General features: G+C 45.9%; 1 protein-coding gene and 1 long non-coding RNA gene across 7 annotated transcripts in view; both read left to right on the top strand.

Annotated features, from left to right (window-relative positions):
- Nucleotides 1-131: 131 nt before the first annotated feature.
- On the top strand, nucleotides 132-2,027 carry LOC114798745 (uncharacterized). Its single transcript, XR_003751106.1, has 3 exons — nucleotides 132-436; nucleotides 1,634-1,840; nucleotides 2,017-2,027. It is a non-coding gene; the product is annotated as an uncharacterized LOC114798745 (long non-coding RNA).
- Nucleotides 2,028-4,294: 2,267 nt separating this feature from the next.
- atp2b3b (ATPase plasma membrane Ca2+ transporting 3b) overlaps nucleotides 4,295-17,058 on the top strand; it is a 43,076-nt gene continuing 30,312 nt past the window's right edge. For 4 of the 6 annotated variants that reach the window (XM_028994780.1, XM_028994785.1, XM_028994784.1 and 1 more), the window contains exons 1-2: nucleotides 4,295-4,551; nucleotides 15,032-15,719. In XM_028994780.1, coding sequence (XP_028850613.1) covers nucleotides 15,488-15,719 — 232 coding nt within the window. In that variant the 5' untranslated portion in view covers nucleotides 4,295-4,551; nucleotides 15,032-15,487. The remainder of the gene's footprint in view (nucleotides 4,552-15,031; nucleotides 15,720-17,058) is intronic. The other 2 variants (XM_028994782.1, XM_028994781.1) reach the window with 1 other exon arrangement.

Below are 17,058 nucleotides of genomic sequence, written 5' to 3'. Positions count from 1 at the left end.
AGAATCAGGGCCTCGGAGTCTTGGTTTTTTTTTTTCTGTGGATTTCCGTCTGTTTCTCTGCTTCCATCTGCAGCCTCCACATATGAATTTCTCAGAAGGGCGGCGTGCCAGACTAGTAGGAGCCGTGTCCTGTTTATTTAAAAGAGACGGATCTGAGAGTGTCCTCTTACTGTCAGTTCCAGTCAGCTCAGATTTCAGAAACTGTAGTAAACAAAGTTTCGTTGGAAGGTCCTCAAAATGTTTCACCAGCCGCGCCCACCAACCTACCAAGGCGCCACGTGATTGGTTAAGGGTCGGAGCACTAGATCTCCTGTATGCAGTTCTGCCGCGGTGAAGATACGCGCCGAGGAATGCCGGAGAAAGTTCTAGCTGTCTTGGGAATTCTCCCCTCTTGATGTATCGGATCCATACAGCCGCCGCCCGTCTCATTCTAGCAGTGAGTCTGCGCCCTAATGCTGGGCATTATGAATTATGGAGTGGGTACATGTGCAGCTGGGTTCTTTCCCATCAATAAAACATCAGCGTGCTACTCGCTATGGGAAAGAGGGCTGGAAAAGCAAAGTCGGGATTGATCGTGGCGTCTTTTTTTTTTTTTTTTAACCACACTTCTTCCCATCCTTTTCATGTATCACTTCTGGACACTTGTATTCCCTGTATGATGCCTGTGTCTTCCTCTTCTGCTCCTGCCGCCTTCCCGTGTTCTGCTTCATGGCCGCATTGGACTGTTTACTCTTCTGCCCTTCCTTGCCGATGCATAACACACACGTGAACCAGCTCCTTCGGGACGGCAAAAAGAATACGAAACACTCACAAACATCGTTTATATGCTTTTAAGAGACTCCACATCTATTACGGCTTTCAGGCCAAATCTTTCTCTAATAGGTCTCTGGAGTGCTCAGACCTTCCTACCTCTGCCTCGCTCTTCATCTGCTGCCGCCATGGCAGGTGCATAAAAACACAAAACCAGAAGCAGCTAACTTCAGATGTCTGGCCAGCGCTGAAGTGCTTTCTCTTCTCTCGGAGCCGAAAGGCTGCCGACGTTCTGGAAAAGCAGGGCCTGTTGACGTACGAATTTACCCGCGGAGGAAAGCACTGCAGCAACGCGAGAGGCGCTTTGGCCTGATTTGCCCTCTTAACGAATGGAGTGTATCATGAGGGAGCACCCTTGGGCGTGAGGGCTCCATTCAGACCTCGTTGCCAGTGAAATTCCACTGAGCCGTAATCGGTAATTGGATCTGGTCGTCAAACAGCCACCAGTCATTAAGTCCTCAGAACCGTGCTGTGTTGTCATCGGCGAGCGTGTGGCCATCGCACATCAAACGCAGAGAGAATCGGGGGACAGCACGACCGGTCCCACGATCAAACTTCCTCCCTTCGGCCCTAAAATCTGATCGGTTGGCTTGTGGGAGAAGAGCAGTTGGTGTTCATTTTCGGATCATTTTTGCCAGGATCAACTTTGTAAGGGTGGCAGGGTGGGATGTTCTTATGTTCTCTAAAGTTCCAGCAAAGAGCCTATATTTCGTACCGACAACAACAAATCAACTATCTAAATCATTTCAATTCAAACATAAAACACTGTATCTTCATTTAATACATTTCATGCACCATTTAACCGAATGTTCTCGGTTGTTAGGCCTTTTTTTTATTTTAGAATCTTCCTGGCCCATCCTTTAAGCAGGCCCTGGAGCCGGGCCTGGTTTGCAGCAGCAGTGAGCAGCGGCCAGGCTAAGACCGTCAAGGAAGGCGGGTGAGCAGCGAAATGAGTGACAGGAAGACAGACAAATTCCAGCTCTGATGTCCAGGCTTCTACCTGCAGGGCTAATGGACTCCGGTCCCTCAGGTAGAGGGGTTGGAGGGGGAGCGGGGAGTGGGAAGTCTTTTCCCAAACACTCCCTACTGCATTATACATGTCCTCGTTTGAGACCTCACTCATGCACATTGCTGTTTACTTTGCGTTTTGTGTGTGTGTGTGTGTGTGTGTGTGCTGCATGCATAAATGTTTTTAAGGCCATATAGCATCTGAGTGCAAGATACTAGTATTTGCATCCTTTAAAATATGCATGGTAATGCAAAACATGCAGACTTTGATGTTACTGGCATGCAATGTTTGAAGATGTGTGTGTGTGTGTGTGTGTGTGTGTGTTTGGAACACTGTTATGTTATGGGGTTCAGTTCTAAGGGATGTTTGTGTGGTGTTTCCAATGTGTAAGTGAGAGTATGATTCCCAACATGTGTCAAGTGTGCAGATGATGAGTGTGTGTGTGTGTGTGTGGGTGTGTGTTTGCATATGAGCACTGCAGTTGCAACACACTTAGTGTACCCTCCAACAGATAAAAGCATTCACTCCCTGGCCTGAAAGGCCTCTTGCATTATAGCTATTAGATTTAAATCCCATATTGTGAACGGTGGCTAAAACCTGGGCCCTCCATAGGAGTGAGGGGCGTGTCCTTGTGAATCAAGAAAACAAATTGAATCCAAAACAAAGATGTCTGCTTTGATGCTGATATCAATGCAAAATCAACTAAACTTGCAGGTGCTGTGTAAAAAAAATTGTACAATAACATGTATAATGCATCCAGTAAGTGTTCACAGAGCATAACTTTTTACACATTTTGTTATATTTCAGCCTTATTCCAAAATGACTTTATTAATTGGACACCTAAACTGAGCGATCAGAGGAGTAGGGCCTTAGTCAGGGATGTGACCAAGAACCCGATGGTCACTCTGTCAAAGCTCCAAAGGTCCTCTGTGGACAGAGGAGAACCTTCTAGAAGGTCTAGAATCAGACCTGTATGGTATAGTGGTCAGTGAGAAGACACACCTTAGTAAAAAGCACATGCCAGCCCACCTGGAGTTTACCAAAAGGCACCTGAAGGTCTCTCAGAGCATGAGAAACAAAATTTTCTGGTCTGATGAGACAAAGATTGGACACTTGAACGGTTTGTGGGTTCAAATCCCAAACCGCTAAGGTGCCACTGAGGTCTCCTTAATCAAGGCACCATCCCCACACACTGCTCCCCGGGCGCCTGTCATGGCTGCCCACTGCTCAACAAGGGTGATGGTTAAAATTTTTGGAGAAAACCAGGCACCACTCATCACCAGGCCAATACCATCCCTGCAGTGAAGCATGGTGGTGGCAGCATCATGCTGGGGGATGTTTTTCAGCTGCAGGAACTGGGAGTCGGGATAGAGGGAAAGATGACTGCAGCGATGTACAGAGACATCCTGGATGAAAACCTGCTCCATAGTGCTCTTGAACTCAGACTGGGGCGACGGTTCCTCGTCCAGCAGGACAACAACCCGAAGAACACAGCCAAGATATCAAAGGAGTGGCTTCAGGACAACTCTGAATGTCCTTGAGTGGTCCAGCCAGAACCCAGACTTGCATCCGATTGAACATCTCTGGACATCTTAAAATGGCTCCTTGGAGCTTGTGAGGTGCTGCGAAGAGGAATGGGTGAAACTGGCCAAGGATCGGTGTGCCAAGCTTGAAGTATCATATTCAAAAAGACTTTTTCAACTTTTTTCACATAGTCATTATGGGATGTTGTGTGTGGAATCAATCTTCCTCCCTTCAGCCCTAAAATCTGATCGGTTGGCTTGTGAGAGAAGAGCAGTCGGTGTTCATTTTCGGATCATTTTTGCCAGGATTGACTTTGTTAGGGTGGGGTGTGTGAAGGAATAAACTTTCCGGATGCACCGTATCTTCTTCACTTCGAGAGATGAGATATTTTGGGTGAAAAGGAGACATACATGACTCCCGACGAGGCAAAAAGGGCAAATCAGTCGTTACTGGACTCACTACAGTCATTCAGAGGAAGATGTTCCGTGAACAAGGGTGGTATGAGCCTAGTGGGTGACACACTCGCCTATAAACCAGAAGACCCAGGTTCAAATCCCACTTACTACCACTGTGTCCCTGAGGAAGACACTTAACCCTGAGTGTCTCCAGTGGGGGACTGTCCCTGTAACTCTGGATAAGGGCGTCTGGTAAATGCCGCAAATGTGAACATCCTTCCATTTCATAATGTTGTGTTTTCGAGGCTCATTTCTAACATAACCTTCTTCCTGAGAGCTGTTCCTACTGTAGACCGAATCTGACTTTATTATTTCATCTAAGGATAATGTGATAAGGTGTGTCACATTTAAAATGAGTAAAATGAGTAAAAAAATCATTTTTGGCTGATTGGCAACCCTATTTAAAAAAAAAAAATCCTTTCATTTCAGCAGCATCGTGTTCATGTGAGCGGCTTGTTGTTTCTGTGGAAGGGCGCAGTGACGCGGCGGTGGGAGGGCTTTAGGGGATGAGAGTGTGTGTGTGTGTGTGTGTGTGTGTGCGCGCGCGCGCGCGTGTGTGTGTGTGTGTGTGTGTGTGTGTGCAGGGGATGCTGCGTCCGAGCTCCTCAGCGCGCGGCGAAGCGAGGGGTCCCTGCGTCGCCTAGACCCCCCTCTGCCCCTCCGAATCGCTCCCCTGTCCGCGTCCACGGCCCGACCGTCGACGTCTCCCGCGGCCGCCCTCGCCGGCGATGTCCTTGGAGCTGCCATGGCCTGGTGAGTCGCCGCTCCTCCCGTTCACGCTGCATGCCGGCTCGGAACGTGACGATGGAAATTTTTTTTATTCTATTTTTTTTTTTTTTTAATAAAACCGGGACTAAATGAAACTGCTGCAGCACCGAAGCAGTAATAATATTAATAACTCCGCTACAGATCTCCGTCCTCACAAAAAAGAACGCCGATGGACGTTACCGGCGGTCCCGTTCGCCATTTCCCGTCACAGCAGTCCAGCGAACTGGGAATCTGAGTTCGTCCGACGCGTAAAACCGGGATCCGCACCGGTAACCTTGCGGCTGGGGGCATTGCGCCTGCTGGATGGAACACACACGCACACACACACACACACACACACACACACACACACACAGACATTCGGATGTGGCGTCGGCATCATGACTGACGGTGAAGGTGACCAGGAAAGGTCATTTTTATTCCAGAAAGCAGGGCCCTCTTTATTTGTTGACCCCAGCCTGCAGGGTGAGAATCGGGGATCTCCTGCATGATCAATACTTGCCTGTGATTGGCCGCCTGAATGGATCGTCTGTGTGGACCGCTGACAGTTTAATGGAATGACACGGAATCACACAGGAAATGAAATCGTAATTACACTCCTGTTACAACAGAGTTAAAAGAAGTTGTCGTGCGGTCGGCCGTGTGTGCGGACGGGAGGCGTAGATTCGTGCATCAATCCGCATTCTCTCCGGCTGGCAACAGGTTGGTTTGGTGTCCTAGTTGGAAGTCCGTGCGTCGTCCCAGTTTCTGTGTTTGTGTAAAGGTGACCCAAAAGAGGTGTCTGGACGCTGATGTTCCACAAACGCAGGAGAGTGCATCAGCCTGAAGAGGTTCGATTTAACGAGACCCGGCTTGTGCGGAAGGGGGTAGGGTCACCGACCTTTTAGGGCGTGGCATGAGCACCAATTTATGAGAAATTTCGCCCACCTCATTGTGGATGTCTCCATCTGGCTTCTCAGAGCAAGCTTAAGTTACTCCCTACAGGCTCGTAGAGCAATGCGGTCCACGACTTTCCTGAAATACCGGGACCGTGTAATGAATACAGGCCACTGCAGTCAGACTAGAGGAGGAAAAAATGAGCTCGGGAAGGAGGAAGAAATGGATGTAAAGAGCCGAAGAGACGGGCCGGATGCAAATACGTGAATTTTTTACAATTAGATGGGTGTAGTAAATGCATAATGAATGAAGTAGATGCATGAGTCTGTGGAGACTGGAGGTACAGATGCCTGGAAAGGCTCCCTTCAATCAGGAAATTTCCCACATAAGGATGTTTCTAATAGAAAAAAAGTAGAAAAAAAAAGTTATTAGACAATATCATGTTGTTTTGCAAAATGGAGTTTTTGTTGTTTCCTCCATCTGTATTTGACGTGAGCCTGTAGACCTGTACAGAATTAGAAAAGATGAGAAAAACATCTTAACAACTGGAGAATCCAGTGTCCCCTGTCCCCAAATCGTCACCTTGCCTGGGATGAATTCCACTAGTGGACCGGCAAAGAGCACCCAGAGCGGTGGAACACTAGGGGGCGCCACATCAAGATGAGCACAATCAAATAAACGTTGAATGCCTTGTCAAGAGTGGATAATTGGATACTTTGATTCTGAAAAGTATCACTTCATGTGCAATAGTAGGTGACACAAAAGTAAGTAAAGCAAGTTGAGGGGCTGTAGATGCATGACCATGAGGGTAGCTGCAGCATTTTATTTATTCATGTTTCCCCAAGAATGTAGATTTTTATTCTAATTGACACAAAGTTGATGCACTCAGTCCAAAAACAAGATCATTTTACGATTTTGGGGTCTGAGCCGGATGATGAGATGATGCAGTTGCACCAGGGTCAATAATCCAGTCTTATGCCAAGTCATATGGAACACCAAATGATAAATACTGCATTGAGATATAATTGTGATTCCATTTCTTTCTCTTGTCATTTTCTAATCTCTTCCAACTAGCAACAGTTAAAAACGATCTTGTCTCGACCATCTCGTACACATTTACGGCATTTACCAGACGCCCTTATTCAGAGCGACTTACAATCAGTAGTTACAGGGACAGTCCCCCCCTGGAGACACTCGGGGTTAAGTGTCTTGCTCAGGGACACAATGGTAGTAGGTGGGATTTGAACCTGGGTCTTCTGGTTCACAGGCGAGTGTGTTACCCACTAGGCTACTACCTCCCTGTGTGGATGCTTTGGTTTGCTACAATGAGCAGAAACCGTCGGCGTTCAGTCCGCGCTCGCCTTGTAACGGTCATATGTATAAGCTGTGGGCCGAGTCTGCCCCGGTCGTGATGCCGACCGGCTCTCCACCAAGCAGAGGAAGTGAGCGGTCTGGTCCGAGCTCCTGTGCTCCCTTTATTACTTCATGTCGTAGTGCGTAAAAATGAGCGTGATGGAAACCCCGGCAGCGGGGAGACATTCTCCTTCTTCCCGGCGGGCCTCCTTTCTCTGCATGCTTCACTAGAGTTTCCTCCACTACACACCGGCACAAACCCGTTACAACCTGAAGCCACAAAGGCCTGGTTCAGACGTCCGTGGCGTCAGGTGAGTGCGGACTGAACACCGGCCATTTTTCTGCTCATTGGAGAAAGAACACTATAGCGCTTTGATCCTATTGGTCACGCGAAAAGGGGCAGTGGCGGCCTTGCGGTTAAGGAAGCGGCCCCCGTAATCAGAGGGTTGCCGGTTCGAATCCCAATCCGCCAAGGTGGCACTGAGCGAAGCACCGTCCCCACACACTGCTCCCCGGGCGCCTGTCATGGCTGCCCACTGCTCACCAAGGGTGATGGTTAAAAGCAGAGGACACATTTTGTTGTGTCACCGTGTGCTGCGCTGCAGTGTTTCACAATGACAATCACTTGACAAATGATGACAAAAAAAAAAATGACAATCACAATGACAAACCCCGCGCTGCGGTCAAAGTTCAACAAATTTCAACTTGGACTGCGTCCGAGAACAAGGCCGCCGAGTGCTGCACCGCACAGCATACTTCGATCAGGCCGCCACAGTCACCACCGGCACTACTTTTTAACCAGAATTTTTATGCCGTCATTATGATGTAATCGATTATGTATGCAGAATTATCCACGTCCGCATCTCGATGCATCGATTATGTGGCACCTTGTGGCACCTTGGCAGCTCGGGATTCGAACCGGCAACCCTCTGTTTACGGGGGCCGCTTCCGTAACCGCTAGGCCGCCACTGCCCCTTTTAAAAAATGTAAATATATATGATTCATTTCAACACCCTACTCTGGATCAGGGTGTCTGATAAATGTATAAAAGTAAAAGTAAGGCACAGGATCCTCACAGGACGGCGTTGCTGCCCCAAAATGCAACTCAGCCTGACATACTTTCACCTTTTATATCATGTATTAATGCATGAACAGGGCAGTAGTCTGTCGCTGAAGTTTCATGAAAACTTTTATGAAGTGACTTTTAATTAAGAAAACAAGCATGAATGAATGAAGGCCTATGTGGAATGATCTCATTTTATTTTCGTGTCCGGGGATTTAGTTTAACGTTAGTATTTTAACGTTAGCATTACTTCTAGCTTGCGGTGCGCACAGCACTGATAAATAGATAAAAGGTCTTCACTACAGTTTTACTTGTACAAAGTTGCTTTAGCCCGGACCTAAATGGCAGCGTTTGTCACATTAAAATACAAGAACAAAGAAACGTTTCCCTTCACTACCGTGGCTTGACGGCACGTTACTGTGTTTCTCGTGCGCGCTGACAGACACCGAGCTAAAGGCCACAAACACGCAATCACAGAAATAGTGCTGTCAGCCGCGCGGGCCGCGCTTCTGTCCCCTTCCTGTATTCCTTCCCGACTTTGTTCCATTTTGGGAACGCGCACCAGGAACGCGCCGCGGCGAAACGCTCTGATTTCAGAGGAACGCAGCCTGACAGCGAATTACTGTCATGACTTTCATTCCGTAAGATGCACGTGTCTGCATTCATTTGTCTGCTACGGGCCGAGTTCACGACAGCTTGCACGCTCTTCATTAGGCCTATTTTAAGGTTTGCGAGTGTGTGTGTGTGTGGATTTCTCCAGCGCAGTGTGTTTGTTGGTGCGCTTTATGAGGCAGATGGGAACGTGGAGCCTCGTCAGCACATTGTGGTCATGCTTGTGTCATGATTGTGAGGAGTTTGTCGGCATGGTGACACTGTCTGTGTGTCATGTCAGGATTCTCTCTCTCTGTATGCATGTGCCAGTGTGTTCAGAGTGATGGAAGTGCAGAATTGACTCATCAGCCCGTGGGCTTCTTTTTAAACACCACAGCTTTTTCGGTTTGGATTTTTAATTCACAGTAAGGCTGTCAACAAAGTCATTATCTTTAGCAACATTGCATCATTTTTTTGTTGGTAATAGGAAATAGTATGATTGTGACTGGAATACATATTGTTACATACTGATGAAAAGTCAGTGTTCTAACAAATACAGTTTTCCATCTATAGCGTCTCATGTTTAATATTTCAGGACGTGTGTTGATCTCTTTTAAGATTATTTTTTAGACAGATTTTAATCCAGTTCTTATAAATGCCAAACCTCATATGATGTAAACCAATTTAGAGTTATGTAGGTGGTAAAACAGTATAATGCAGTAAGTTCATATGAATATGACAGTGATTTATTCTGGCCTGGGTGTGTACAAAGCTATATATTTTTTCATGTAATTAATGAAAAATGTATACAATGAATTTGAAGGCTTATTTGCAAGGTGCAGTATTTTGTGTGTGTAGAAATATTACATATTTCTGGCATCTAGTCCCCTAAATATTACAACACGAGACTGTGTGTGTTGGGGGGGGTCTCACTGCATTTGTGCAAAAGAGACTGTACCAAGTTGGTTACTTTAGACACATTACATAAGGCACTGAACAATTTATGTAATGTTGGTTCTCTCGCTTTCTTCAGTTGTGCCGGTTGGGCAGTGCTTCGGAGGGAAGGCCTGGTGGAGCTTTGCTGGCAAGAGCATTATCTCACTTAAATGTTTACTGAACCGACTCCCGTCATTATCATGTCCCTTGCAGTGTCCTCACCAGTAAACAGACTTTTATTGAAAGAAATATTATATTTTATATGCTATTAAATATATATCTGAATCGCTTATATTAGCCCAGAGAAAACCCATTGGGCACTACTTTCATGCTGGCCTTAAATGCTTTGCTACAGTAAACATCAGGCGTCCCCAGGATTTACATACATTAATAAAACAATTGGTAGTAATATGTATCTTGAAAATGTCTAGAAGAAGACAAAATCCATGATCTTTTTTGTTTTACCTGTTTATGCATGTAAATCTGTTGGCCTTATGCTAGTTCCACAGGGGGGTGCGTGGATGCCATCTTGGACACTTCCCGCTCTTAGGTAAAGCCTCAGGCTCACCGACAAGACCACAACTCTTCTCTTGATCACCCCTTGCCTGTACTGTTTTCTGTACCCGAATGTTGCCGAACCACCGCTTTCTCCCCCCCGACAAATCTATCATCTCGCCCACTGAAAGCCCAGTCACCGATCAAGTTGACCCGAGCCACCCGACAACGATCCAGCCTGCCATATTCTGCTACGAGTTCTCCATGGTAATCCAAGCCGTGGAACCTCCCCGTAAGCCTTCCCCATTCCCGTCTTCGCAGCATGTCTGTGAGTGTGCCCCCAAGCTCCAGCCATGACACATTGATCACTGAACAGTAATGTATATACACAGTTAAAAATCTAAAACATCTTGAAGGCATATTACATCAAAATAAATAACTAATTAACAACAATGTGGCTTTTATTATACCATAAAATGATGTCAGGTGAAATGGGTGGAGAATATTAGGCAGCGAGTGAACATTTTGTCCTTGAAGTTGACGTGTTGTAAAAATGGGCAGGTGTAAACATGAGAGTGACCTTGACAAGATGGCTGGATCATATCATCCCCATAATTGCAGCTCTTATGGAAGAAACCAGCGATCCAGTAACAGGGTGCTGGGTGGCCAAAACTCAACGATGCATGTGACGAGCATAGTTTGTCCCGTGTTGTCTGATCCAATAGGACAGCAAGTGTAGCTCAAATTGCTGAGCAAAAGGAATGCTGTTTATGACTGAAAGGTGCCGGAACACACAGTGCATCACAATTTGTGTCTGTAGAATGGTGCTGTAAAAACAAGTCTGATCCATGGAGCCACCACCACACAACATAAAGGATCTGCTGCTGATGGATTGGTGCCTGATAACACAACAAAGAGGGCTGATCACAAGAGGGCAGTATTTATATCAGGGGCAAACTCGTGGGATTTATGGAAAACCCCAGCTTGCTACATGGGTGGTCGATCTGCGTCAGAAGAAGGTACAGGCAAGGGAAATCCATTCGTGGTCAAGAAACAATCAGTCGGAGTGGAGCAGTGTCAGTCAAAGTAATAAAGGCTTGTAGCAAAGGAGAAAATCACAATGAGCTGGCAATGGACAAGATGGCCGCTGTCTCCAATCCGGCCTTGTCTGCTTCCAGGTGGCCGTCCCAGTGGGCGTCTGGGAGCCCCCTGGGGGTTCAGCAGTGGAAAGGGAGCTCTTCTCCCCCCGAACCCTGATGTAAAAAATGTGATGCGCTGTGAATATTTTCCTGGATGCACTGTAATATAAAGCGCATGATCAGAATAGCCGATAGCCTTTACTCTATATAACTACAATATAACTGTAGTACATGCATGAAATAAACCTGAGAGAAAAGTAAAAAAGCTCTCGGAATCTTTAAGATATGAGGTAAGGTATTGAAGCCTCTTCAGTCTTCCGTGGCACGGTGCAATGCTCATAATCTCCCCCTGTGTATGCAGGGCTTCATAGGACTGAGGGGGAGAGTGGGAGGGTGAAAGGGTGAAAAGAGAAAGAGCGTGAATGAGAGTTGATTCTCAGCTGCACTGTCAGAAGTGAGTACACTCTGGCTGGATGAACGAACGAATAGAAGGATGGATGGAAACAAGAAGGCAGCAACATGAGAAGCACATACAAATGACATTTGAAATTCAATGTATGAGTTGGTCAAGTGAGGAAGAATGCAGTGAGAACTACGGATCTTTGTGGGAGTCTGATGCATCTCTACGTTGCCATAACAACAAAGAGCTAAAGATGTTATTTTAGAGTATTTTTCCATAAAAAGACTGCATTTATAGATATGCATCTGCAGATAAAGCACATTTACCACTGAGCTTGCCCCCTTGATGAGGATATATTCTTTATAAGTCATATTGAAACATTCTGCTCAAATATTGACCCAGACTAGAGGTGCAATATGTACCATAAGAATCTTGGGATCTGTAAACATCTCACCCATAGTGAAAAACACAACAAATGTGTGCATAACATGTAAATCTGAAAGTGAAAGTGAAGTGATTGTCATTGACATACACAGCACAGGGTGCACACAACGAAATGTGTCCTCTGCATTTCACACTTAGTGAGCAGTGGGCAGCCATGACAGGCGCCCGGGGAGCAGTGTGTAGGGATGGTGCTTTGCTCAGCAGTACCTCAGTGGCACCTTGGTGGATCGGCAACCTTCTGCCACTTCCTTGACCGCTAGGCCACCACTTTATTTGCCCTGTATACTGGCTTGTATTTTTTAGTAGAAGGAGCAAGAGGCCATTATTACCACAGAAAAATCTGAACAACCAACACTGATCATGGACTAATAGTCAGCACGTTTACATGACAGAGAAATCATATTATTATGTTAGTCTGACTAAAATTGTAAAGACTTCTCAAAGTCAGACAAAAAACTAATATATTCTCTCCAGAGTAACAGTGTCTGCCTTTCTAATAAATGTGTAACCACAAGGGATGGCATGCATCTCATTTGCAAAATATATCAGTTGTATAGCTTAATCAAAATGTACAGTCGTGGCCAAAAGTTTTAAGAAGGACACAAATACTGGTTTTCACAAAGTTTACTGCTTCCATTTTTCATTATGACAATTTGCATATACTCCAGAATGTTATGAAGAGCGATCAGATGAACTGCAAAGCCCCTCTTTGCGATGAAAGTGAAATTAATCCCCAAAAAAATTCCTCTGCATTTCAGCCCTGCCACAAAAGCACCTGCTGAGATCATTTCAGTGATCCTCTGGTTAATACAAGTGAGAGTGTTGAGGAGCACAAGGCTGGAGATCATTCTATCATGCTGACTGAGTTAGAACAACAGACTGGACGCTTTAAAAGGAGGGTGATGCTTGAAATCGTTGTTCATCCTCTGTTAACCATGGTTACCTGCAAGGAAACACATGCAGTCATCATTGCGTTCTTCACATGCAAGGATATTTCTGCTACTGAGATTGCACCTAAATCAACCATTTATTGGATCATCAAAAACTTCAAGGAGAGAGGTTCCAGTGCTGAGAAGAAAGCTTCAGGGAGCCCAAAAAAGTCCAGCAAGCACTAGGACCGTCTCCTAAAGATGATCCAGAGTTCAGGTGCCACCAGTGCAGAGCCTGCTCAGGAATGGCAGCCAGCAGGTGTGAGGCGAAGACTTTTGGAGGACGGCCTGGTGTCTAGAAGGGCAGCAAAGAAACCACTTCTGTCCAAGAAAAACATCAAGGACAGACTGATATTCTGTACAGAGATTGGACTGCTGAGGACTGGGGTAACGTCCTCTACAACTAATACAAAATGCAGCAGCACGACTGATCTTCAACCTTCCCAAATTCTCCCACACCACCCCTCTGCTACGCTCCCTCCACTGGCTCCCAGTAGCTGCACGCATCAGGTTCAAAATACTGATGCTGGCCTACAAAGCCAAACATGGAGCAGCACCATCCTACCTCACAGCCCTTATTACACCTCGCACTGCACCTCGTATACTCCGAGCCTCCAGTACTGCTCGCCTGGTCCCTCCATCGCTGAAGGTAAAAGGAAGACATTCATCTAGACTCTTCTCTGTCTTGGCCCCTCGGTGGTGGAATGAACTTCCCCTCGAGGTCAGAACAGCTCAAACGGCAGCTCAAGACCTTCCTCTTTCGAGAATATTTGGATTAACTTGTAACTTTCTTATTGTCTAACTTATGTATAGAAACTACAACAGAGTGAATAAGAAGATTGTATTCATCGTTGGGGGTCCTTGTGAACCAGAATTGATGACTTCATTGATGGTAACATGGAAGCACGTTGTAAGTCGCTCTGGATAAGGGCGTCTGCCAAATGCCTTAAATTTTAATGTAAATGTAACATCATTTCCTCTGATGAAGCCCCTTTCCGAATGTTTGGGGCGTCTGGAATAATGATTGTCCGGGAAGAAAAGGTGAGTGCTGCCATCAGTCCTGTCTGATGCCAACAGTAAAGTGAAAGTTGATTGACAGCATGCCAGGGAGAATTGCAGAGGTCTTGAGAAAAATGGCCAACACTGCAAAAATTGACTCTTTACAGAAACTTGATGTAATTGTCAATAAAAGCGTTTGAAACATATTAAATGCTTGTAATTATACTTCAATACACCACAGAAACTACTGACAAAAAGCAGGATTTGTGTCACGACTGTCCAGAGCTGTAAAGCTGTCCATTTCACCACTCAACATGAATTTTCTGCCTGTTAAATTTTATTTGTGCAATCATAGTGCAATAGTGCATAGTACATAAGTCAACAAATCTTCTTCCCTCCCATGCATGTATACTGGGACAAGGATAGAAATCGAATTTTATCTCAACCTGACAATGCAGTGTCACAGCAGTTCTGCTTCTTCATCCTCTCGTGTGTGAATATGTGCATAGTAGACACTACCATTATACATTATTGCCTCTTGAGGTACACGTTGGTTTTACAAGATGGAACTGCTGCTAGTATAAATATCTTAGCTAGGGTGAACAGATTTGAGCTTGTGAATAAACGGACACCTTAGAGTGACGGGGGGGGTCCACTTGTGCGAGCGGGGTGGGGACACTTCCATTAGTGCAAGGGGTACTGCAACTAGTGGGTGGGAAGCTGATTTACCACCACAAAAGGGACAAAAGCGAAAACGTTGACCTGGAAAAAGATGATGTCTGGTCACCATATCTTAACACATAAATAACTAAATAAATAAATATCCTTATCATGACACCAACATTGTTTATCTGGGCATCATTTTGACCATTTTAGTTTTACGAAAGTTTAAATCTAAGTAATAATGATCAATAAGAATGTAACAACAAGAAAGATTTTAAGTGACAATGACATGCTATAACTATTTTGTTATCCTATGAAATATTTAATTAACCACAATGACACCTTTCTCTGGATTTAATTAAAAGTGCTCAATGTCCCTGTGGGATTAGAGATTCAAAGATGGGAGCAATGTGAGTTCAGCCGTGTGAAATGTGTTCATTAGTGCTATCCAGTCCAGTTGATTTCTGTTTGGGCTTTACTCTTGTTTTGTGATCACTATTGGACTGTGCTAGTATCAGTTAATAAGCAATAATAGACAGTAACATCCTGCTCTTTTCTCTCTTGTTATTTCTTGCAGGTTTCTTCATCAACTCCATGACACCAAATACTCCTCATATCCCTGACATCTGAACTTGTGGGCCCAAAGAGCCAAATTCTTCACCACTTAAAATCACGTTGATTGCATCCCTATTATCTGCACCCTTGGCTTCCTGATGGATTGGAGGAGGTCCAGTTCCTTGTTCTGTTGACCCTCAGGGGTAGGGGGTAGAGTGGAACAGTCTGGATTCCTTTTTCCCAACAAACATCAGAGTTCTCCTGTCCATAGGCCGTCCGGCTCTTATGGAGAGTTAGAAGAGAGAGTGTCTGAGGGAGGGAGAGGAGTGGGGGGGGTAAAGTCTTGATTCATCCGAATGATCACCCCCCCCTCATTCCCCTAAAGCAGGCCATATTGAGGGCCACTTTAAGACACTAACCAGCAGTTTATACCACAGAATTGGGTAAAAAAAAAAAAAAGATCCTATAGACCCCCAAAATGTCGACAACAGCAACCGTGGGCGAGATGGCCAACAGTGCAGTGGAGTTTTACCCAAAACGAGGGGCCGGCGGAGGGGCTGAGGCTAACCACACAGGGGATTTCGGCGTGACTCTGGAGGAACTGAGAACCCTGATGGAGCTGAGGGGGGCGGAAGCCCTGCAGAAGATCCAGGACAATTACCTGAGCACAGAGGGCCTCTGCCAACGGCTCAAATCCTCCACCACTGACGGTGAGACCCCCACTCGCCGTCCTAACTTTCCCCCTGACCTCCCTCCCTGCGTGCCGTAGGCCTGGAAGAATGACAATTGGCTCCTGGCGTAACGGCTACCTGTCTCCTTTCCTTCTTCTTCCTCTCCTTTCTTTATCACCACTCTTTCACCCCCTCCCTCCAAATTCTCTCATCGCCCAACTTCCCACTCTCTGTACACGCGTCGCTGTTGGGTTGCTAAGCTACAGAACTGTCGGTGGCATGGTGGGTGTAAGGGGAGGAGCTTACTCGGCAAACATCACTCCAGTGACAGAGGCGTTAAGGGACACACGCTGAGGGTCACTCACTCTTCCAGACGAAACCGTATTAAAGTTTTTCCAAAAATGGTCAAATCTGGTATGAAAACTGGTGTTAAATGCAGCTTTCAGCTGTTATGTTGTTAATGTTACATTTTGTACTGAACTGCGGACACGTTCTGCAGCACCTCAGTTGAATAACAAGATTTAAAATGTTGCTGGGTTTGCTGGGTTCAGTATGAAGCCAGAGGAGCAGTGATTCTGTCGCGCTTTCACTCGGACAGCTGGTTAGTTGGTAAAACCGAGTGGAACCGCGCTCTCCACATTCTATCCAATCACCTGGGGATATGGAAGCCTTCCGAAATGCAACGAGACAAAATCTTCAAAGCCAAATCAAAAAATCACCAAACAAGTGATTTTTTTCTTTTATCAGATTCAGCATTACGATTGGTCAAGACGTGCCTATTAGATTCAGCCTATTTTTACAACATTGTGCTTTTTGATTGGATGAGAGGCATTACATTGCCTGCATTGGTATATGATTGCATACTATATTGCCTTAAAGAGCAAAAGATCTAACTTGCCTTGTGCTGTTAATCAAATTCATGATCATGAAAAAATCATCATCTGTCAAACTCCACTTGATGCGGTACGTAGGAGCGAAAGTTGTCTGGTCGGTCGTTCGCTGGATATGTATGAAGAAGCGCGAGATACGAAGAGCTGGACGTAGAGAAAGCCAGATGAGCAATAAGAATAATGCATCTCGGTGAAGGGTGCGGGCCTTTGATCTGTCAGTCCGTCAGAGTCCAGCTGAAAGCCCCCCATATATTGCTGTGAGGAACATCAGAGGGAGAGAGAGGGTGGGGAAGGGGAGGTGGAAGCCAGTGCAGCTTGCCGCATTGTCAAGGACACGGCAAGGGGAGATGGAGGGAGAGAATCTTCAGAAGGAGGCAGCATCATTAGTCAGCGTTTTCTCCCCTGAACTCCATCCCTGGGTGTTTGAGGCTCTGTCAATATGGAAAACTTTTTTTTTCACCCCCCCCCCCCCTTTTCCGTGGACCCTC

This window comes from Denticeps clupeoides, chromosome 10 (genome assembly GCF_900700375.1).
Source record: "Denticeps clupeoides chromosome 10, fDenClu1.1, whole genome shotgun sequence".
Lineage (NCBI taxonomy): Eukaryota > Metazoa > Chordata > Actinopteri > Clupeiformes > Denticipitidae > Denticeps > Denticeps clupeoides.
Note: the sequence above shows the minus strand (reverse complement) of the source record. Positions and strands in the feature narration are given on the sequence as shown.